This window comes from Rattus rattus, chromosome 7, assembly GCF_011064425.1.
Source record: "Rattus rattus isolate New Zealand chromosome 7, Rrattus_CSIRO_v1, whole genome shotgun sequence".
Lineage (NCBI taxonomy): Eukaryota > Metazoa > Chordata > Mammalia > Rodentia > Muridae > Rattus > Rattus rattus.
This window is the reverse complement of record NC_046160.1, coordinates 113,529,544-113,553,493: the sequence shown is the minus strand read 5'-3', so window position 1 is coordinate 113,553,493 and position 23,950 is coordinate 113,529,544. Positions and strand designations below refer to the sequence as shown.

The 23,950-nt window shown below is 48.5% G+C and overlaps 1 protein-coding gene across 1 annotated transcript in view; it reads right to left on the bottom strand.

The window, feature by feature from the left end:
• Window positions 1–281: 281 nt before the first annotated feature.
• Slc24a4 (solute carrier family 24 member 4) overlaps window positions 282–23,950 on the bottom strand; it is a 135,456-nt gene continuing 111,787 nt past the window's right edge. Inside the window, exons 13-17 of the mRNA XM_032908269.1 lie at window positions 12,925–13,091; window positions 7,250–7,364; window positions 3,076–3,188; window positions 2,455–2,520; window positions 282–1,076 (exon numbers count right to left, since the gene is read on the bottom strand). Of these exons, the coding sequence (XP_032764160.1) occupies window positions 924–1,076; window positions 2,455–2,520; window positions 3,076–3,188; window positions 7,250–7,364; window positions 12,925–13,091 (614 nt within the window). The 3' untranslated portion in view covers window positions 282–923. The remainder of the gene's footprint in view (window positions 1,077–2,454; window positions 2,521–3,075; window positions 3,189–7,249; window positions 7,365–12,924; window positions 13,092–23,950) is intronic.

Below are 23,950 nucleotides of genomic sequence, written 5' to 3'. Positions count from 1 at the left end.
GTGTCTTCCGACCAGGTAGTTCTGTAGCAGATCATTAACAGAGAAGTTACAAACAGGACAAGGCTGGCCTCCTAAGGTCTGAAATGTGTAGCTGTGACTACATTCCCCATTGTGTCTCTGAGTTAGCACCTGTTTCTGGGTGGTCTTCCACCTTTCCTATATTCCAAACCAAATCCTCTCGGAGCCAGCATGGGATGACACACAGAGGGCTAATTTTTCTCCGAGGGTCACCTTTTTGCTCCCTGTTAATGATCCTTTTGTGTGGAATGATAGTCTTCAAGTATGGTGATCTATATGTGACGTTTTATTTTTAATATTTCATTGCTCAGTTTCTGAATGTGTCAATAAAAAGGATAACAGTATTCGCTTGCTTTTCTCTCCTCTATTGGGAAATTACTTTTCCACTCTTCCTATTTTTCCTATAACTGCAGTGGTCGAAAGCCCCTGCGGGTTGAAGCCGTGTCTCTTCCAAGTTTCCAGTGTTTCCAGCAGAGTCATGGTGACATTGCTTGCTTTCTCCAGGCCCAGAGGTGACGCTTGCCTCTGGCCCTACTTTGCACTCACCTAGGACACCTCGTGTTCACTGGCTGACTCATTTCTGAGGCTGCCCATGTAACAGAAAGACAAATGGCACACAGAAGTCCTTTTGACTCAAGTGTGCAAGAGAGAAGAGACAGGATGCATCCCCGCAGCTGGTAGCCAAGAGTCTGTGGAGCTGTTCAAATAATGACTGGACCCTGTCACGCAGGGACAGATGCCCAGCAGCTTGGCCCATGACCAAAGACCATGGTGGCCCTTCCTTCCAGCTCATGAAAGAATTGACAGTGGCTGCCAAGGCAGTTGAGACCTGTGCGGAGAAAGAGAGAGAGAGAGGACGCCAGCCCCGTGGTGGCCACAGCACTTTCCTGGGTGACAGCTCAGCTTTAGTCGTCTTCTCTGCACATGGGCAAGTTGACGAAGGTAAAGACGTTAAACTCTATCATTATTGAGAAGCACAGGAAGACGGCATAGAGGACCAGCACGTAGATGCCCAGCTTCCTGTCCAGGCGCCATTTGTTGAGGTGGATGCCAAGGACCTGGTAGGAGATAGGGGGAGAGCTAGGCTTGGTGGGGACGAGAGACCCAAAGGAGGCTTTTACCAAACAGTAACAGTGTGGACTCTAGAGCCCTTTTTATAAAATGTAGATGAGATTCTGGTCCAGTTGAGACTTGTCCCATGACATGGTTGAACCCACAGCAGCCACTCTCAGGCACTGGCTGTCCCTTAGGAGACAGGTCACTTTCTCAGGGTGCAACGCATTCTTACTATGGCCCTTCTCTAAGGAAACCAGGCCTTCCCCCTTGCCTCGGAACTTGGTGTCATAATCTTTTCAGCAGACTTCCCAGGCTCATCTGAGCCATTCTGGGTAAACTTCTGCTTGGGGCACCACTTTGTTTTTCGCATGTTGGGAGAACAAGCTCGCCCACCCACCCCTGCCCTAGCTCTCATCCCTGAGTCGAAGCTTCCCTGGGCTGGACCACAGCTGCCTCCACAGAGCCAAGAGATCTGTAAAGAGAACAATCTGGCCTCAAACCCCCAACTCTGCTTAACGTCTGAGCCTTGAGTTCCTCCGAAAAATGGGACTAGAAGTACCTTCCTCATCAGGGGCGGTGAGGATTAAATAAAATACCATAGTTACAAAATGCACAGCACAGGTCTGTGCGTGAGAGCAGGGAGGAAAGTCATTGTCATTACACGTTGTCCTGAGGACTGTCATGTCCCCGATTGTCAGGTCAGTGGGTGTGGAGAACTTCTCTCTCCCTGGACTAGTCAGAAAGAATTGAAATGTAATCGTAGGACATGACAACTCTAGTGATATCTTTGCATGTGTGTGTGTGTGTGTGTGTGTGTGTGTGTGTGTGTGTGTGAATGTGTGCATGTATGTGGGTGCGTGTAAAGGTCAGAAGACAATTATGGATGTCATTCCTCAAATGTTATTCACCTTCTGTTTTGAGACAGAGTCTCTCACTGAACCCGGAACATTTCAGTTTGGCTAGGTTGGATGGCCACTCCCTAAGGCCCTGCTTGTCTCTGCTTTCCCTAAGATGAAATTACAAGTGGGCACCACTATGACCCCTTCTTTTGATTACATGGGTCCTTGGTCATGCCTTAACTGATCAAGGTCATTTCCTAGGTCCTCTGGTGACATCTTATTTGCTCAGGATGAAGTACCATGGTGACTGCAGTTGCTCTTGACAAAATAATAATAATAATAATAATAATAATAATAATAATAATAATAATAATAATAATGATAATAATGATAATGATAATGTAAGTTTGGGGCTATCTTTAAGTATAGACATGTCCTTGGCTTGCCTCACCCTGGAGGGCAAGTCACAGGGAGATGTGCCCAGCCAGGCTGGATGACATGAAGTGTGCACGGCGCTCCCATTGGAAATGGTAAAACTCACAGTGAGAGCCACGGAGCCCAGCAGCAGCACCACGGAATAGACCAGCCCCCGGCTGTTGATCTTCACCTGGAAAGTGAAGCACAGGGGCCACAAATCTCTGAGTTGGTCGGCCAGTCTATTCTAAAAGCCCCACCTTCAGAGTCTTCATTCTCCCCTTTGGGAAACACAGGGCCCCTGCCGACGCATGCAGGATGGTCAGAGCCTCCCCTGCCAATGCATGCAGGATGGTCAGAGCCTCCCCTGCCAATGCATGCAGGATGGTCAGAGCCTTCCCTGCCAATGCATGCAGGATGGTCAGAGCCTCCCCTGCCGATGCATGCAGGATGGTCAGAGCCTCATGACAAGTGGGGAGCCACAGGTGCGGGTCTACACTTGGTTCATCAGGAAGTGGCCCAGGATGGGAACAGTGCTGGCTTATGCAAGAGGAAGGGACACCGAGGAGCAGAGAGTTAGCTTGAGTTTCCTCCTGCAGACCAGGCTGTTGTAGAAGCCATTAAAGAAAGTGGGTGCAAAGGAGAAGTGGTAGTACATCTCCCCAGTGCTCCAGGCTGGAACTAAGAGAGCACCGTCCCGCCCTTTGAAACAAACTTATGCTCTTCTTCAGGAAGTGGCAGGACTTACTGTGGATCCATAATTAATAACCATGGTCTGCAGGCCCCATGGGATGCCAAGCCCCACCAGGATGTCAAACACGTTGCTTCCGATGGTGTTAGAGACTGCCATGTCTCCAAGCCCTGGGGGGTAAACAACACATTCCTTCCATCAGGAGTGGGTCTCAGGGAACCCTCGTTTCCTCCCTGAACTGCTCTGTCAGGGTTGTTCAAGAGAAGGGGAGCCCTTCGTGGGTTCTACTCTTGTAAAATTTCTGTGTGGTCTAAGATACCATATTTTCATGAGACCCAAAGGTTCCTTTTGTGGGTGGTATCTGTACGTAAATGTCCTGACCCCACACCGGCACTTCAGATGTGGCCTCATTTAGAGGTAATGGGTTATGATGAAGGTTGAGCTCTGGTCCTAGAGTCTTAGGAAAAGGAGGAAACCATGCACACACCAAGGTGGCCAAGTAGAGTTGGGAGAGGAAAAGGATTCTTCCCTTACAGCTGCCGGAAGGTGCCAATCCTGCCTACCCCTTGACCTTCCTCTTCCAGCCTTCAGAATGTGAAATGCAAACACTGTTTAAGTCCCCCTGCCAACATTAGCAACCAATTTAGCTCCTCGTTACTCTCCTGTCAGATTCGACAGCTGCCATTCTCTGGGGCCTACCGCTGGCTCTCTTCATTAAGTTCTCCTGGCTTTGCTGGGTTTGGGTGGGACCACCACTCTCATGTGGCAGGTGACCAAGGCTAATGCTTTGTTAGAGGCTCAGCCTCAGGATGCTGGCCCTGTATCCTTTCTACCAAGTCATGATGCATATTTGTGCCTAGACAGTGGCATCCATGACCTGATCTGGGTTCACAGAGCATCCAATCTTACGTTCTGGTGGTTTCAGAAACAGGACCTTTCTCTTTCCAGTCAGAGGCTATGGTTCACTCCCCTTCTTGCCCCACTGTCCAAGATCTTGTTGATCACACAGCCGGGCACTTAGTCTCTTGAAGACTTAGAACGACTTTTAATTAGACTCATGTTGGCGGAGCTCTGACATTGTAACCTGGCACCCACAAACGTGGGCAGAATGCCTACCTTGAAACACGAGTGTCTACAAACATAACATCACTGGGGAGCTGTGACAGAGGCCCAGCCAGCATCCCGACCTGCATCCTGACTATCCTCCAGTGAGCCAGACTCCTCCTCCTGTGTTCTCATTACTGTTCTCTGACGGCCCTCCAGTGCATGCCTCTTCCTCCCCGGTGTGAAAAACTTTAGAATCTTGTCAGCTTAGGGCTCTGAGATCTGGATCTCCATGACTCTGGTCTACCAGGCTCCCAGCCTCAAGCTCCATGAAGGAATGTACCGTGATTGCTCGGGACCAGCTACTTGTACCTGATGAGGATGTTGGAATTTGGAGAGGAGGGGTTGAGTGCTTCTCGGGGTAACTGGCTGGGAAGATAGGAAACTCTTTGAGGAGCCTTTGGAAAGTGTGAGTCACACCTTAAGCTGTGCACATGTCACCTGGGGCTTTTGTAACAAGCAGTTCCTGACTGAGCATGACTGAAGGCTCTGAGGGTCTGGATATATCGTTGTGAGTGCCCCAGTCAATACTTGCCAGACCATGCTTTTACCTGTAGGGAGCCGGTAAGGAGGCCTGGTGCAGAAGCTCCTGTCAGAGCACCTGTGTGACCCCCTGCTTCAGACAGTTGATTCTGAATGGGGCTCTGAACCTTCTGTCATAGAGAAGCTTCTACCCTGATCATGTGGACTGGGTTCAGTCCATCACATCGCTATTAACTTCCAACCCCTTTGCACCCCAAGTCTCAGCCTCATACACAGTTCTTCCACTGTAGTTACTGTGAGATAGTGTCCTGCTATAGAACCCTGTTTGCCCCTGTTCCTAAATCAGGCCTTGCACGGAACCCACTGGGACCACCCATATCCAGAGGTGTCTACAACTGCATCACTTCCTGCTTGAGTCTAAGACAAACATCCTTTTGCCTCGTCTTTCCTTAGCCCCACCCAGGGGTGACTTTGTTACCTGTGTGCTGTGGACCACAAAAGACTGACTTCCTCTAGGCTCAAGTGACTGAATGTCGGAGACACCCTTCATGCACCTCAGCTTTCTTCTCAGCTACTGTATTGTGAAGGGAGCTGTCCCCATCCTGCCTTCAATTCATGTCCACCCAGAGCCTCTGACTGTGACTGAGTTTAGAATTTTTACAGATGCCAATAAATAAAGTTTTACTGAAGTAAGGGGACTCGAATCCAGCTGTTCTGGTAAGGAGGAAGTGTGGATGAAGAAACAGAGGGACACACAGCCTGTAACAGCAGAAACAGAGCCTGGAGGAGCATAGCTACAGGCTAAGCAAGTCGGAGGGCTGTTGTTCACACAGGGAGTCAAGCAGGAGTGTGAAGAGTGAGTAGGCCCCGCAGACACCAGGCCCTGGTTTCAATCTTCCGGTAAGTTCAATTGTGGGAGCTGCCCTAGAAAGGTCAAAGGCCACCCAAGTAAACTCCATTCTCCGCAGCTGTTGCTTCCACTGACCTCTAATTCTCTCTGTCAGGCATGTGCCTACCTGCCCCACAACAGGCTCTCACACTGCCTTCTCTTCATGTCCCCTCAGCCTTTGAATCTCTCGGAGGAATGTGCTTTTATTTGCAGAGCCAACCCTTCTCCCTGGCACTGCCTTCTCCTCTTGTCTCCTGAGGTTAGTCTTGCTTTTCAACCTTCCCCTCCCATGGACTTCAAATTCTTGCCTCCCAGGAAAACCTGCTCTAGGCCACTCTGGGATGCTGTCTCCTTGGTAGAGAGAAGTAGAGAAGGAAAGACCAGGTTTAACAAGTCTTTGGTTTGCCATCAAGGACTGTGAGTCACCCTCCATCTTGGTCCACCTGGGTCACTTCATAAACCCCAAAGAAAACCCACCATCTTCTAGAATTCAGGAGAACAGACAGAGCCAGTGTCTGGGAGTCCCATGATGCATGTCTAAGTTAGACATGGCATAACAAAGGTTCTCATTTGTTATGGCTTGACCCTCAAGTGTTTCCAAAAGACCCATGCTCTGAACATTTGTTCCTCAGGTGGTGGCACTATGTAGACACATCATGGGGCCATTGGGAAGTGGAACCTAAGTTTTGAAAGTAGGTCCTGACTTCCAGCCTCTGGTTCCCGATCCACCTCCATGTGGACACTCATTACCACCCATGCCCTGAACCACGTTGTGTGCCCTGCAGTTTCTGCTGGGATGGGCTGAGATTTCTGGAAACCATGAGCAAAGATAAGGCCTTCTTCCCTTCGGTATTGTGGAGTAATTTGGCCACAGCAGCGCAAAAGTAACTAATGCGTACAACCAGTTCATTTGCCGTATGACTTTTAGGTGGAGGCTCTGTCCCATCCCATACTGTAACCTCAGGACATGTCTCCTTTAAAACAACCACATAGGAAAGCACTTTGAAAGATCTAAGGGAGTCCTTCTTAGTATTTGTTGTAGAACAGCTTTTTCTTCTGGGAGTACCAAGACCATTCCGTATCTGTCCAGGAGCAGAGATAACCCCGGCCCTGTAGTCATGACAACGAAATGAGGCTGATTGACAGGTGGGCCTGTGGTGAAGGGAATGGGACCATTGACTTCCCAAGCATGAGAGGGATGAGGATCATCAGACCTTTACCTGGGAGTCTACCCACTACTCCCTCCTGCCTCCCACTTGCACAAAGCCTATTGGCTCTAGCATCCCCCTCCCTGCCAGGGCCTGTGCAGCCAGGATGCAGGAGGGAGTGGTGGGTAGGTTCCATGATGCAACCTTCGTGAGGTCGTCATCCATGGTGGAGTGGGACTCATAGCGATGCAGAGAGGTTTGGGGGTCACCCATGTTCCTGTAAGTGGCCCCTCCCCCACCCACACTCTGTGAGTAATGCCAATGAATGAACTCTCTGGTTCCCCAAGCTGGATTTGGATAGAATCATTTCTTTGGTCTGTATGTGCCTTGTATGGGGTGGATGGATATCTGTCTATGTCTCTCCAGAAACAGTGACACCGCAAGAGTGAGTGGTCTCTCCCCAAGGGATCTAACAACGACAAATTCTGGATGCCTCGGTCTCCTTCTGAGCAGGGCTTGACAACTGTCAGTCCTAAGAGCCATTAACTCAGCCAGCAGAAACAGGGGGTTTGCCAGGAGGTGCTGGGGGCCGCGGCTCGATCCATACCTTGTCTTGCCACAATTAAGCTGGCCATGCAGTCTGGGACACTTGTGCCTGCCGCCAGGAAAGTGATGCCCATGATGACATCAGGGATCCCAAGTGTGTATCCAATAATAGTCACCTGAAGAAGAGGCCAGAGTCAAGGATCAGGGACAACTTAGAATGTAACAGCTCTGGAAGCTCCCTTCCACATGTGCTTTTAAATTAAATGTAATATTGCTATACTGAGGAGAAAAATCTGGAATATGGTTTATTTCTGAAGACATTTTTTTTTTTTTTTGGAGGTGGGTCCCATGTAGCCCAGGCTGGCCTTGAACTTGGCTTTGTAGCAGGAGAAGAGTCTTGTGTCTTCCTACTTCCACTCACCACCTACATGATGGGATTACAGACTCGCAGCACCAGTCCTGGTTTATGTGGTGCTGGGACTGAAGCCAGGCCTTTGGGATGCCAGCTGAGCTCTCTACCAGTGAGCCACTGCCTCAGACCCCTTAGAAAAACTATCTTTTTTTTGAGACAGGGTTTTACTATGTAGTCTTGGCTAGCCTGGAGCTTTATAGACCAGGTTGGCCTCGAAGTCATGGAGACACTCCTGTCTTTTCCTCCCGTGCTGGGATTAAAGGTGTGTACAACCACCCTCAGCAAAGAAATCTTTTTTGTATGTCCCTGGCTCTGCCATCACAATTTCTGCTTATAGTTTTAACACTCTCTTTAAAATGGTTGTTCATTCTGTCTGTCTGTCTGTCTGTCTGTCTGTCTGTCTATCTATCTACCTATCTATCTATCTAATGTGGATGAGAGTTTTGCATGTGTGTCTGTCTGTGAACCACATTCAGGGAGGCCAGAAGCATCAGATCCCCTAGAACTGGAGTTACAGATGCTCTCGTGAGCTGCCATGTGGGTGATGGGAATTGAACCTGGGTCCTCAGGAAGAACCGCCAGTGTTCTTATCCACTGAGATCTCTCTCCAGTCCCACATTACACTTTTTTAAAAAGTAAAATTAAAAGAACAGCTAACTACCGTTTTTTTTTTTTTAAGAGCCATCCACAACTGCCATTCGCGCATTACATCTGCAGGTGGATCCCCACCTTGAGAACACAGATGATCCTTGGAAGGCTAATTAGAACCACATCATCAAGTCTTACCCCAGAGTCCCAACGTGAGGCCTGATAACTTGCATTCGGGTTTAGTGCCCTGAAGCTGGGAACCACATTTGAAAATGTCTGTGTATCTCCATCTTGTTTTGATGGTGTGTATTAGGAAAAAAATGGGGGGGCAGGTCATATTATCACTATCCATTTTGTAACTGTTGGTTTCATGTAATAATATAGCATGAATCTCTGCTCACAACTCTCCTCTAAGCACATTTAAACGAATGCTTAGCTTTTCATTGTACTGCCTGTGCCTTCTGCCTAATCCCCCACTCACAGATATTTCAATGGCTTCTTGTTGGATCTCTACCGAGGACTTTATGTGTACCAGGCACTCTACAAAGGGGTCTTACTCTCGTAACCTTACCTACTCTATTATTTACTGCCCACTGGTGAGGAGGACAGCATTATTATGTCATATGAGAGCCAGAGAGGTTAGTGCAGTGCTGCTCAGCACTGGACCCCAGCCAAATGCTCCTCTCCATTGATGTGTCTGTGTATCAGTCTCTGAACTGATGTCTTCTTATTTCCGTAGGAGAAACTCCAAGACCCAAATCTGCTGCATCAAGGGCTTCTCAAGATCCTGAATGCAGCCACACAGTTGACAGTGAACGCCATTTGAGACGAGGTCACTTGAGAGCTGGCTGGAGCCCTTGGCTGCAGAATTTGGGTAGACAGATAGAAAGCCCTGGAGGCATTTGGACCACCCTGATTTATCCTTTGGCTGCAGCTTGCCTCTTTTTTGGGATCATCAAAAGTGGTGGCTGACCATACTTCAGCTGTGATGGCTAGCTTTGTAAGCTTGACTCGTTAGAGTCATCAGAAAGGAAGAAACCTCACTTGAGAAAATGCCTCTAGCTATTGGGCATTTTCTTAATTAGTGATTGATAGGGAAGGGCCTAGTCCATTGTGGGTGGTGCTATCCATCGGCTGCTGGTCCTGGGTTCTAGAAGAAAGCAGGCTGAGCAAGATTATAAGGAGCAGGCCAGTAAGCAACACTCCTCCATTGCCTCTGGCATCAGTTCTTGCCTCCAGGATCCTGCCCAGTTTGAGTTTCTGTCCTGACTTCCTTCAGTGATGAACAGTGATGTGCAAGTGTAAGCCTGGGCTAAACTCTTTCCTTCCCAAGTTCCTTTAGTCATAGTTTTTCATTATAGCAAAAAAGAAAGTAAAAAACCTAAGGCAACATTATAATCGCCCAGAAAGATAGCATCAATGAGGGATTGTCTAGATGAGGTTGGCTTTGGGCATGTCTATAGGGGATTGCTTAACTATGTTAAATGTGGAGGGAAGACCCAGCCCACTATGGGCAGCACCATTCCCTAGGTCTGGGTCCTGAACCATAGAAGAGTAAAGAAAGTGAGCTGAGAACTAAGCATTTATGTATTTACTTCTCTCTCTATTTTTGAGTGTAGGTGTGATGTAGTCTTAAGTTCCTTTAGGTTGCTTTCTAGTTCAGGTGTGTGTGTGTGTGTGTGTGTGTGTGTGTGTGTGTGTGTGTGTGTGTGTATTTTTTTTCACAGCAACAGAAATTTAACTAGGACCAGTTAATGGTTCCAGTCCCAGCCGATGCTGTATGACTCTGGACAATCAGGCTTGCTTCTCTAAGGCTAGGCTCTCTCATGGGCTCAGTAGCAAGGATGGAACAAGGAAGTGTAATATGAGTACCTGGCCAGTGCCACAGGCTCATGAGGCAATGTTTCCTCTTGTTTCAATCATTTGTTTGCATTCTATGGGGACAAGAAAACGAGAGCGCTCAGATCTCAGGGTTCTGAGAGCTCAAGACTGAAGGTGCTTCCCTAGTGCCAGGCTCAGCTGGTATGTGTGCATCACAGAAAGAGCCCTGGGGAAGAACTTCAGATGAGTTTGAACTTAGTGCCCAGGGTGAGTCTGACACAATATTCCTGCTCTTGAGTGGGGATGAAAACACCTCATTTTATCAGACAATACACACTGCTAACATGCCCTGGCCTTGGAAGGAGAGGGACACAGGGACGGGAACAACTGATTCATCATCACCAAGTCCACACAAGCCAATTAGGACATATCTATATGTCCTAGTGAGGCTCCAGGGAGAAGTGAAGCCCATCCCAACCCATCACCTTTAAGGCTGTGTTTACCCACAAGACGTTAGGAAGAACCACTTGTAGACCTCAGTGTCAATCAGCGTCACAGAGCTGTGACCATGAATTTTGATGAATCTAGGTGATGCTAGACATCTTAAGAGCAGTAACTGAGCTGCCATGGAGTTCCTAGAACTGTCTCTCCTTTTAAAGCCACCGAATCAGATGGATAAGAAGTATCGGGGTGGAGGAACAGATAATCTGCACAATTTGTGGGTATGCTCACATGCTCTAGGGTCAAGGGTCATGGGTCAGGGGTCAGGGATATCACATGGTCCTTTTTCTACCCTGGACTCCAACCCTGTGCTCCAAGCCTCCAGATGCACAGACTCTGAACAGGAAGCAGAGCCATGTTCTGGGTTTCTCTTTGCTCTCCAGTATCCCTAATTGCGCTGTTGGAAGTCCATTTCAAGGTTCCTCTGATGACACTGACGTCTACAAGTGGTTCTTCCTAATGCCTTGTAGGTAAACACAGTCTTAAAGGTGATGGGTTGGGATGGGCTCCACTTCTCCCTGGAGTCTTATTAGGACATATGGATATAGGCATGGACCACCAGAGCAGGCACACGTTAGAGATCAAGGTGAGCTCAGAGGCACTCTCTTCTTTACCCACTCCTACCCTCAGGATAGTTCTATTTCCCTAAGCCAAAGTCATCAACATTCGAAGCCATCAGACTGGCCTAGCAGGGTACCTCTCACTCCCCCAGTCTAACCTGGCTAGGACTCTGGTCTTTTAAACAAAGTCGGGATTTGTAAATGAAGATCCTGGAGGTGGGAGTGTCCCATCTCATTGCCACCTAGAGCTCATTGAACAGCACTGACTCCATTTTTCCGTAATGAGAGAAGAATCTCACACATTCTTTAATCCCCATCCCTACTCAAATGTCGCAATGTACTTTATTATTTTTTTAACTTGTCATGTTTGGGGAGCATGGTTTAGTAGGAAACATCACAGGTCCCTTTAAGACATAGAGATGACAGCTCCCCATTCTACTCAGGGAAATGAGATATGAGATTCAAGTCTTTCAAGGCACAGCTGTTAGTGTCTTTGAGAGGTGCCTTTTTCTAGGGATGTAGAAACTATTTCAGGCTCTTTCCCCACACCAACACAGAAAAACAAGCCCCCACCCCAAACCCTACAAAAGCATTCCTAGTGCTATTCAGGATCCTAACAGCTATGCTCTCAACACACATGGTTGGGGAGAAGGGGAATGAGGTGGTGACCACACAGGGATCAGGGTGCCTAACATCGGGTCAACAGCCTTGAGAGGCAGTGGTGGTCACCCCAACTTCACAGAGGGGCTCACCTTGGCTCCAAGAGTTGGGTCAGTGAGTCACCTGCTCAGTTTTAATGGTCTTAAAAAGTAGGGCTAGGCTTCAAATCTATTCTCTTGGGCAGGGTATGTGACTCAGTGATTGAGCACTTGTCTAGAATACTCAAGGCCCTGTGTGACTCCCCGTAGCCCATCCTTCCTGCTAACCTGCATCCTTCCTCTACAGTGGTTCCCAACCTGGGTGTTGCAACCCTTTGGGGGGTGGGGTCAAATGACCCATTCCCAGGGGTTGCATATCAGATAGTTACATCGCTATTCACAACAATAGCAGAATTACAGTTATGGAGTAGCAGTGAAAATAATGTTATGGTTGGGGTCACCACAACATGAGGAACTGTATTAAAGGGTTGTAGCATCAGGAAGACTGAGCAGCATTAGGAAGTTGAGAACTGCTGTTGCTGTTCTAGGGTGAAGAGTAAGGGGCCCTTGTGTCCAAAGAAAAGTTCTCCTGGCCCCACTGCCTCACCAGCCAAGCCCTGCTCACCTTCCTTCCTGCTGGCCTCTGTTAGGAGGAAAAGGAAATGACTTAATGAAGTGCAAGCATCTGACAGATGACCTTCCCAATGAATGGAAATCCAGCCACATCCTGCCTTGTTGCTTCTAGGCCCCCTGCTAGAAACCTGCACTAGTTTTCAACTCTCCCCAGCTATTCACACAACCATCACACCTCAGTTTCTCTATCAGTAAAATGGGGGCGCTAAAAGTATTTATTCCATGGGTCTGTTATTGGCCTTCTATAAAACTGTTCTGTGTGCTTGGCACACAGAAAGGGGCAGCTTTTTCACGGAGAGTTCTGGCTACCCCTCACTGATCATTTCCTTCTTTTACATTCTTCCGGGGACCCTAGAAATGAGAGGACCAATTGTTTGTCCATCTCCCCCCACCTAGAGCAGTCTCTTGCAGGTCTCCCCTCCCAGAGCCTGTCCCCACCTCAGAGGGAACAAAGCATGGGGTCTACTGGGGCACACAGCAAGGACTGTTAGCACCATTAATATTACTCTGTACTGGGAGAGAGGCTGAGGTCAGCAAGGTCAGTGACTTGCTCGGAAGACACTGGGCAGGGGCTGCCACTCACCAGCCACACCATGAGGTAGGAGAACACTGCGATCCACAGAGTGGCCGTGATGAAGGTGACCATGAAGAACTTCTCCCAGCGGGGTTTGCTGCAGTTGGGGATGGTGATGCACAAGAGGAAGATGAGGGGCCAAGTGAACACCCACTTAGCCTTGTCGCCTTTTGCCTCTGCACAGGGGTGTGGGGGAGAAATAAAGACATCGGGTTACATGGCTGCTAGTTCACCCTGCTCTACTGTTTCAGGTTAACCTTGATGTGGCTCCAAGCAGCTAAGGCCACAGTGTGGTCCTCATGAAGTCACTTGGGAGGAGCAGAAGGACTCAATCCTTGTTGGCCGGCTAACTTAGCCCATTGTAATCCTTAAAACGACCAGATAAGGAAGGGATGGCGCTGGTCCAGGGGAACCGGGAGGGGGAGGGGGATATCAGCTCTGGAATCAGGCAGCCTGGATCAACTCCATCGTGTCTACTTGTTCCTGTAAGGTTAAAGGTCACACTGGGACAATGGCAACGCTATAATGACCCAGGGAGAGCGGCAGGCATGGTGCACTTTGCACCTTGCTGCCTTTATCTGTTCATAAGAACGTCGTTCTCGTCGTCTTGGTTGTTGCAGGAATGGTGTGAGGTAGAGGGTGGGAAGCACCGGGTGTGTGGCCCAGCACAAAGGAGGAGGGAGCAGAAGCTGGAAGACACACCAAGAACTCAACGTTCTGGACCCCAAAGCTGATGGGGCGCGTCAGCGTGTGCATATAAGGACAAGTGCTGAGGCAGGAAGATGATGGTTCTGTGGGTAAGAGCCCTAGTGCTTCACTGTATAACTGACTCCCAAGAACCGTCTGCTAGGGGCTGGAGAGATAGCTCAGCAGTCAGGAGCACTGGCTGCGTTTCCAGCACCACCTGGCAGCTCACAACTGTCTGTAACACCTTCCTGCCCCAGTGGATCCAACACCCTCATACAGACAGACACGCAGGCACAACACTAATGTACATAAAATAAAAGTAAATCATTTAAAAATTGTTCTCTAACCTCCATATAACACATGCACACCTGCTCTCACATACACACCCACAGACATCAAAATAAAATATTTTATTACACACACACACACACACACACACACACACACTTCTGTGTGTATTTATTTTGTGTGGGTGGATGGATGGGGTGTGTATCATGATGCTGGTCTGTGTAGGTCAGAGGAAAGCCTGTGGGAGTTGGTTCTCTCCTTTTACAACATGGGTCTGGGTGATTGAACTCAGGTTGTCAGGTTTGACAGCAAGAGCCACTGTCATTGAGCCATCCCTTTGGCCCTTAAATATTTCAGAAATGAAGTACACACGTTCCCCTGAGGAACGCACAGACGGCTCTCCAGAGCAGCCTGAGCGTGAGGCTGTAAAACAAGACTGATGAAGGACGACATCAGTCAGAGTGTGCTTGCCAACCTCAGGAATGGAATTAGAACTCAGTATTAGGAAGGATGCTGGAAGGTTTGCAAATATGCAGACGTCACACAGCATAGTCCTAAGTAACTGACAGGTCAGAGAAGACATCACAAGGGAAATTAGGGAGTACCGGAGGAAACAGAAAACAAAACATAAACGGTGAAAGCTCATGGTGCAGACCGGCTCTGAAGAAAATTCCTCACTGTAAATGCCCAGCAGTGGGAACCACTTAAAACCCAGGACCTCATGCTCCTCCCAAGACAGGAAAAAAAAGAAGTGAAGATTAAATTCAAGAATGCAGAAGGATGAAGTGGGCTGTGGAGGATTCCTGGAGCACGAGCTACACAGACTAGCAGAACTAGACATCCTGTCTCAAGAACAAGCTATACAGCCCCTGAGAAATGATCCCCCAATCAATCTCTGGCCTTCACACACACACACAGGAGAAAAGGGTTTTGAATAGATCATTCTCCAAAGGCACATATAAGCATCCATAAAGCCCATTTTAAAATGCCCAATGCACAAAATAAAACACACACACATGCACACGCACACACAGACACAGAATAACACAGATAGACACACACAGAGACACACACAGACACACACACAGAATAACACAGACACACATACAGAATAACACAGACAGACACACACACACAGACACACACACACAGACACACAGAATAACACAGACAGACACACACACAGACACACACAGACACACAGACACACACAGACACACAGACACACACAGACACACACACAATTAATAGTTTTTAGTCATTAAGAAAATACAATTAAGAATTATTTCACACTTAGAACTGTGACTACAGCAAAAAGACAAAATAGGTAAAGATAATGCAAAATAATGCAAACCCTCACACACTGGTTGTGGGGATGCAAGATGTTTAGACTCCCTAGAAGGCAGCCCAGCAGGTCCGACAAAGAGCTTGGCAGAGATGCCTGGTGACTCGGGATTGGCCTCCTCCACATGCACCCAAGAGAGATGCAGATACATGTTGTCACAAAGACCCAAATGATCACACCGTTGCCCCACATGGAGACAACTCAACTCAAACTCCAGGAAGGAACTCATAAGCCGATGTGGAATGCAAGTCCAGGAGAAGGACTGAGACACTGAGGCACGCCTCAGCAGAGAGGTGCACTGGGAAGGTTCTTTCAAAGAGGAAAGCCGGACACAAAAGCCACGTGGTGTTAGGCTCCATCCAGAGGAAACATCTGGCACGGGACGGTTCAAATACGGAAAGGAGACCAGCGGTTACCAGGAGGGGAGGACATGGGACCAGAGTCTTTACTAGTGAGTATTTTTGGTGATTTCTTTTTATAATAAGAATATTTTGGAATTATATGTCGATGACGGCCACACTGTTCTGTGAATAGAGAAGGAAAATGTATCACAAAGGGTCCATTTTATGACATATGGGTTACACCTCGGTTTTTTCTAAATTGCAGAGCAGACTGGAGTCTGTGGTTATTTATTTCCTAAGTAATTATAATCGAAGTGTGTTTACTTACAAAACAAAACAAAACACACCACCAAACCAACCCAAGCTGCTTACCAGGGGCAAAGAGAATGTGGTTAGCTAGAGACCAGCAAGTCAGTTGGTTATCCCTTCCAGATGCTGCTGTTGGAAAAACATCTGCCGCCTCTTTCTAAAGACACCTCTCCATACTGTGAACACCCAGCATAGACAGCAGAATGGCTTCGTCCCATGGTTTGTCCCGAATTCTAGGCCTCCCCTCTTGCCAACTACATCACTACCATCCCGACTGCTGAGGAAGGCTGAGGCGCTCTACAACCCCATGCACAGAAGAATTCACTTTGGGGAATTGTGACCCTGGCTCCCTAAATACCCAGGAGCTTCTCTGTAGTCAGACACTAACTGCAGAAGGGCACATTTTTTTGTCTCACAGATACGAGATTGTACCAGGCGTTTGTCCTTTTGCTGATATGGGCTTTGCAGATTGTTTTGACATCTGTCTTCTTCTTGGTCCCACCCAGGCAGTTAGCATCACCACCCACCACTGGTTTCCTAGGAAACAGTCCTCTAGTGGACCCTGTCTCTACTGCTGTGGTTTTTTGACAGTTGGGTGTCATATACTGGTGCATCAGACAATCACTTTGGTGGATGGGAACTATTATTTTCTTTAAAAGAAATGAAACTAGTGGGTGATACACAGTGAAAGCTAAATGTTATTTCACAAAAACTCTGTGTGTGTGTGTGTGTGTACATGCATATGTGTGTGGAGGCCAGGGGTCATTCCTCAGGATTTACCTACCTGGCTTATTTCTGACAGGGTTTCTCACTGGAAACTGGGTGCCATTTCCTCTGGATTGGTTAGCCTTGGTGCTGACCTCCACCAGCACCTCAGTGAGGACCATAGACACACAGGGCCAAGAATTAAGTTTAAAAGGCGTTGAGGCCATCCCAAGGAACATCCAATACCGATGGTTCAGTGGTAGAATTCTTGCCTCCCAAGTGATAGCTACCTCCATTCTCCTGGAGGCCTCTCCTGGTGCCCAGCCCTTCCCTTCCCATGCATCATCATGGCAAAACACCATCACAGACTGATGGGTACATCAACTCCAAAGAGAAGAACATGGGGCCTGATATTATTTCTTTCCCTAAGTTTCTGATTTCTCTCTTAAAGTGGAACATTACGATTTAATTATGTGATAAAAAAAAAGTATTTAAAATGAACTGTAACAGAACAGATGGCCCGTCGTGCCGGAGGGAAAAGAACAGATGTAGTAGTTGATGAAAACCGCATACTAATTTGGATGGTTAACTAATTAGACACTTCAATTAAGGGAGGGGCTAACTGGTGGTCCTGGGGGTGGACTGCACCCCTTGCTGGCGAAGAGAATTTCTTGGGCCTGGGAGCTAAGTGTCCCCATGGCTGACACAGTGTCACTATTTCTCAAACTCAGAACCCCTTGAAAGGATCTGGGCACCCTACAGGACTGAAGCTTTGGAAGGTCTGGATGAAGGGTCTAAGGTGTAAGGGTGTAAGGGGCTGAATGAGAACTTGCATTAAAACAAAACTTACGTCTCCACTAAGTTGTCTGGACTGGCCTCCAACTCCTGCCTCCTCCCACCTCAGCCTGCAGGAGTTGGAGCCACAGACAGTTGGAGAGATGGCTCAGTGGTTAAGAGCACTGGCTGCTCTTCTAGGGGACCCAGGCTTGTCTCTCAGCACCTTCATGGTGGCTCACAACTGCCTGTAACTTCAGTTCCAGAGGATCTGACACCATCTTTTGGCCTTTCTATGCACTAGGCATGCAAGTGGTACAGACATACATGCAGGCAAAACATTCATACAGGAGAAGGGAGGAGAAGGAGAGGAGGAGGGAGGAGGGGAGGAGGGAGAGAAGGAAGAGAAAGAGGAGGAGGAGGGGGAAGGAGAGAGGGAGGAGGGAGGAGGAAGGGAAGGAGGAAAAGGAGGAGGGGAGGAAGGAAGAAGAAAAGAGGGGGGTGAGGGAGGAAGCAGAAGGGGGAGGAGGAGGGGAAGGAGAGAGGAGGAGGGGAGGAAGCTGAGGGGAAGAAGGGGAGGAAGAGGGGGGGGAGGGGAGGAGGGGAAGGAGAAAGAAGACGATGTAAGTTCCTGGTGGTTGCTTAGGCTGAATCATAGTTTGAGAACTATACTGCAGGTTAACTCTATTTACAAACACTTGAAGATACAATTAGCACATCAAAAAGTCACCCACTGGGGGGCTGGAGAGGTGGCTCAATGGTTAAGAGCACTGTCTGCTCTTCCAGAGATCCTGAGTTCAATTCCAGCAACCACACGGTGGCTCACAACCATCTGTAATGGGATCCCTCATCTGGTGTGTCTGAAGACAGCAACAGTGTACTTATATACATAAAATAAATAAATCTTTTTAAAAAAAAGTCACCCACCGAAAGGACGTGGTTAAGTGGGTTTTAGTCCTTATATATCCTCATCTTCAGTACAATAACATTCTCGATGACGGTCACCGTCCCCAAGAGAAACCCATATCTATTAGTAGTTTTCCCTGCCTCCTCTACACTCTGGGAGCTGCATCCCCCATCCTGCGAGCCCCTCCTGTATAGACCCTACTATGCACATCCATCCCTCACTTAACGGGCATTCAGGGCATTTCAGGGCTACTGTGAATAGTGTGGCTTGAATTCAAGGTGTTTCCATCACACACACACACACACACACACACACACACACACACACACAGACACACACACACACACACAGACACACACAGACACAGACACAGACACACACACAGACACAGACACACACACAGACACACACACAGACACAGACACACACAGACACACACACACAGACACAGACACACACACAGACACAGACACACACACACACAGACACACACACAGACACACACACAGACACAGACACACACACAGACACACACACACACACACAGACACACACACACACACACACACACACACACACACACACACAATTGCAGGGTCCACAGTAACCCTATTTAACTCTTGGAGAAACTGCCGGCATGCTGTCTAAAGCAGTGATAACTTCCTGCAGTGTGCAAAGCACTTTCCCTCCACCTCTTGGATATCATATTATCATATTTCTTCTTTCACTTCAGTAACTTTAAGGGTGTAAAGTGGCACGTCACTGTTTTTGTTTTTAACGCATGGTCATGCCATGTAGTCCAGGCTGGCTTTGAACTTCCAACCCTCCTCTCTCAGTTTCCCGAGTGCATGAGCCACCACATCCGGCCTCACTGCACTTTGAATTAGCATTTTCCTAGCGACTAAGATGCTGGGCATCTTTTAAGGCTGATTGGTCATTTGTACATCGTAGGAGAGACGTCTATCCAAGCGCTTTGTGGTTTTTTAGTCTTTCACTCACATGCAATGCCAGTGGTAGGTTCTCATGGCTGCTTATAAGCTTGAAGAAGTTTTGCTAAAAAAAATTAAGAAAGGACATTGACCTTTGATTATATTACATTGTCTAATATTGCCCTGCCCCATATGTGTGTGTTGTGTGTTATGGTGTGTGTGTGTATGTATGTATGCAGTATCTGTGTGTACATGTGTGTGATATGTGTTGTGATGTGTGTATCGGTGTGTATATCTATGTGCTATGTCTGCATGTGTTGTGCATGTTGTAGTGTGTGTATGTGTGTGGTGTGTGGTGTGTCTGTGGTGTGTGTGTGTGTGTGTGTGTGTGTGTGCGCGTGCATGTGTGTAGTGGGGATGAGACCTAAGGCCTCATGCACACCAGGCAAACACTCTACCACTATACTATATTATATCTAGTTTTGCTTTTTATTTTGAGATAGAGTTCCCTGAGTTGCCCAGGCTGGTCTTGAACTCTCACTATGCCCAGGCAGATCTTGAACTTGAGATCTTCCTGCCTCAGCCTTCCAGCTAGTTGGGATTATAGACCTGTGTCATTCGCATGTATTGATCCAAACTGGAATCTCTGAGATAAATACTAGTAAATTCTATTTTATAAAGTTAAGTCATTCCTCACAGAGGCTCATGAATGGCTAATGAAACAGTGAAGTCACAAACAGAGCCTCCTCTGATTGGTGGTCTGAGCTCTGGGGAGGGCAGGAGATGCAGTGGAGGAGGTCGTGCTGTCCAGGAGAGATTAATAGATGCCGTCTTGTCATTGTCCAACATTTATGTTGTGTCCCACATTTTATAGGCAGTGTTTGCCAATACCCTGCTTTCCACATCCCTGTTTGGAGATGGCTAATCTCCCTATTTCACAGGTCAGCAAACTGAGGTTTGGTGAAATTCAAAGGTCTATTTACGCCCCTTAGACAGCAGGAGACGGTACCAGCTCTTCAGATCTCCACCCTGCTCCCCGGTTCTATTTGCTTCCTTATCCCTGAGTTTCACGATCCTGGAGCCTATGGGAGTTCTTCTGGTACCCACTGGCTGGCAGGTACCAGCGGTCATGATCAGCACACCAGCAGTTTATCTCATAGCTTTGGGGAAATCTGAGCTTTGAGCTGGAGAGATGGCTCAGCAGCTAAGAGTATGTGCTGCTCTTCCAAGGACCCACATTCAGTTCCCAGCACCCACATCAGGTGGCTCACACTGGGAGTAACTCCAGCTCCAGAGGGTCTGACCTGTACTTGTATGCGCGCGCACACACCTATAATTAAAAACAATAGATAATCTTTAAAAAGTTTAAGAAGCCCCCTTAATCCTAGGGATAGACTTGACAATCAATAATTCTTTTTTCTTATTTTTATGACATCTTATGACAAGGATGAATTTAGACTTCTCAGTGAATTGTTTTCTGACAGCATTATAGCTTTGTGATCAACGTAGTGGAGGTGTGAGTCACAGCTCTGATGTTCGCACAGCTATGTGACCTTGGAAGCGTAGTCACTCTCTCTTCATCTTGGTTTCTTTCTTTCTTTCTTTTTTTTTTTTTATTTTTAGCTGAAAATTGGGAGAGCAATAAGATTTCCCCATGATGCATATGGATGCACTGAACAGGCCTGGCACAGAGCAAGCACTGATTTGAGCTGTCACTCACTCCAAGGCCTCCCTTTCAAGCACTGCTTGGGGTTATAAACTGATGGGTTTTGATCCTCAGGGCTCTAGAGAGTCAAAGAGGAGCCCAGCAGGTAGAGATCTGTGGCTGAGGTTTGCAGGCGTTGGGGGAGGATGGGGGAGATGGTGTGCGGGGAAACTTTAAGCACAGGTAAGGCCAGGGGCAGGCCCTGCTCAGGGTCGACACACAGGCAGACTGGCAGGGTCGTGGACAGGGACACCAAGGACCCAGGAGGACTGGCTCTGTGGCAGCAGGCCCTGGAGGCCTGATGTTCCTCTTGTGCGGATGAGCAAGGATCAGCTTTCTTGAGAGCCCAGTTGTGCTGCCTCTCAGAAACCAGTGTCCTTCTGTGAAAGGTCAGCCCTGCCCTGCACCTCCCTGTCAAGGGAGAGGCCCAGGTCTCCTTACTTGGGGTTGGTCTCAGAGACCCCTGGGCTAGACTCTCTGAGTGAGCCTCAGCCTCACAGGTGGGACAGTCCTGCCCACACTCCACCCACCCCCTCAAGGATTCCCTAGTTGACTAAGGAGAGCTGGCCATTCAAATGCAGGCCCTGCCCTTGAGGACCCAGGGTGGGTTAAGTGATGGATGCCCCTTCAGCAGAGAGCCTGGAGCTGACCAGCCACGGATCTAGCAACTGTTCTCTCTTTCCATTGCTGAGGAGCTCAGCCAGAAGCAAACGCTTACCTACCTACCGATAGTCAGTCAGACCTGGGTGCCAGTCCCAACTGTGGCTCCTCTTCACCTATGTGGGGCTTTCCCAGTCTCAGACCCCTCACTGGGGAAACAGGAATCACCAGTCCTCCCAGCAGGGCCACCACAGAGTCCAAGCACAAACCCGCAATGCTTAGTGGATTCTAGAGACCACTGAGGCCCGAGGAAAACCCCTGCTGTGCACCTAGAGCACAGCACCCCTCCCCCACCTCACTAGGCTCTGTGGGCTACCTAGGCTCCTCCTGCCTCAGGCCTAGGTTAAGAGCGAAGGTATTTCATTGCCTCTCCAACTTCAATGTGACAGAACCTTCAGATACTGGGGTACTGAAGTGGCCCTTAGCATCTCCCACGGCAACCTCCTCACTCCCCCTCCCCTCCCCCATCCCATGTCTGCAGAGGCTACAAAGAAAGCAAAAGGCATCATCATATCATCATCACCATCATCATCATCACCATCATCACCACCATCATCACCACCACCCTTGGTCTGGCTTCCCAGCAGGTTCCTCAATCTGAAAAGCAGAAGTGAGAAGAGGCAGACGCTCCCTTTCTCTGGCTTTGGGTTTGTGAGCATGGAGTAGGCTGCAGGGGATGCTGATTTTGCTGCAGCAGTGAGCACAGCCTGGCAAGCCTGTTTTGAACAACACAAATTGGGCAAAGGGTGGCTTCTGTTGCCAGCCCCAGGCATCAGGGAAAAGGCCGGGGCTCTGGGACACATTGTCTTGGGTCAAGTCCAGAGCATCCCAGCCAGTGTTACTCTGATTTGGCAGTTGGGATGGATCTTGGGATTTCCTAGAAATCCAACATGGTGTCTGGGTGGGCCTGGTGCAGATCTCCCCTTGAGTAAGCCTCAGTTTCCCACTTGGGATATGAGGGATCTAGTCTAAAACTTCCCAGTTGCGGCTCATTATGTAGAACCAGAAAACTACTGCTTTCAACGAGGGAAAACTGCTGAGCCTCCTCTGATAGAGCATGAGACGCTACTAGTTCTTTGAGCAACCACTTACAGGAGGGATGTGGCTCAGTGGTAGAGCACTCGTCTAGCATCAGTAAGGGTCTGAGTTTGATCCCCGGCACTGCAAACTAGTAATAATAAGAAGCTGATAAATTATATTACAACTACTTATAGCCAAGGCAGGTTAACTGTTGGGAGGGAGTGGGGAGGGATGGCTACTTATACAGTTTCTTTGGGGGAATGACAACTACTAAAATGACTGTGGGGCTAGTTGGTCTGTGAGCTGAGCCTCACAAGTGACTAATGGAGAAATGTAGTGTACAGAGTGATTGACAGGGGAGTGACAGTCAGGGATGAGTCTTTGGAACCCTGACCCCCAACTGCTGCACTAACCCTGACCTCAGGCTGCACACTGAGTGTGAGGTGTCTCTGGAGGCTCCCGTGACCAAGGCAAGAGCAAGGTCATTTGTAACAGGAAGTTCTGTGAGTCTCTGGGGTTGGGGCAGAGCGAGCAAATGGCGGGAGCTGTGAGCACCATAACAGGAACTGCAGGTGAGCTATCCCACCCAAGAGGAGGCTGTCCCAGGAGATCTGCAGAGGCGATTTCACCTGTACCAGGGGGGACAGACGGACCCAAGGTCTCTCTCCTTCCAACCAGCACACTCTCAGAAGCCCCACTGAACCGAGGAGATGAGGTTTAAGGGTAGAAAGCCCCGAGAGATCCTGTCAATGCATCCTTTGCTTCTGCAGTTGAGAGCTGAGGCCCTGACCCCAAGTGACTGCATTTGCAGACAGCATCAGGAGGCCATTCAGGTTCCATGATCTCATAAGAGCGCAGGGACAGGAGCCTGATCTAATTGGTAAAGTACTTGCCTTGTAAGTATGAGGGCTTGAGTTCAATCCCCAGATTCCACGTTAAAATGAATGAATGAATGAATGAATGAATGAATGAGGTGCTGTTTTTAATTGTAGTACTAAAGACATAGAATCCTAGGGCTTATGGGCAAGCCAGCCCAGCTAACAAGCCCTAGATCAGAAACACACACACACACACACACACACACACACACACACACACACACACACACACAGTGTTGGAAGAGAGATTCTGAATGTTTTCTCTTTCCAGGCTCACACCCTGAATAGAGGCAGCTGAGCATGCCGTGAGTAGCCAGGAGGACATCCCTCAGCAGAGCCCAGCGTTCTACCATTCTGATGGCAGACTTCAGGCCTCTAGAACTGTGGGAGAAGAGATTCCTATTGCTTACAGGGCCCAGTCTTAGGCTATCTGGTTACCATACAGAACATTAGAGGAGCTTTGTTTCATGTGGCACATGGCATGTTT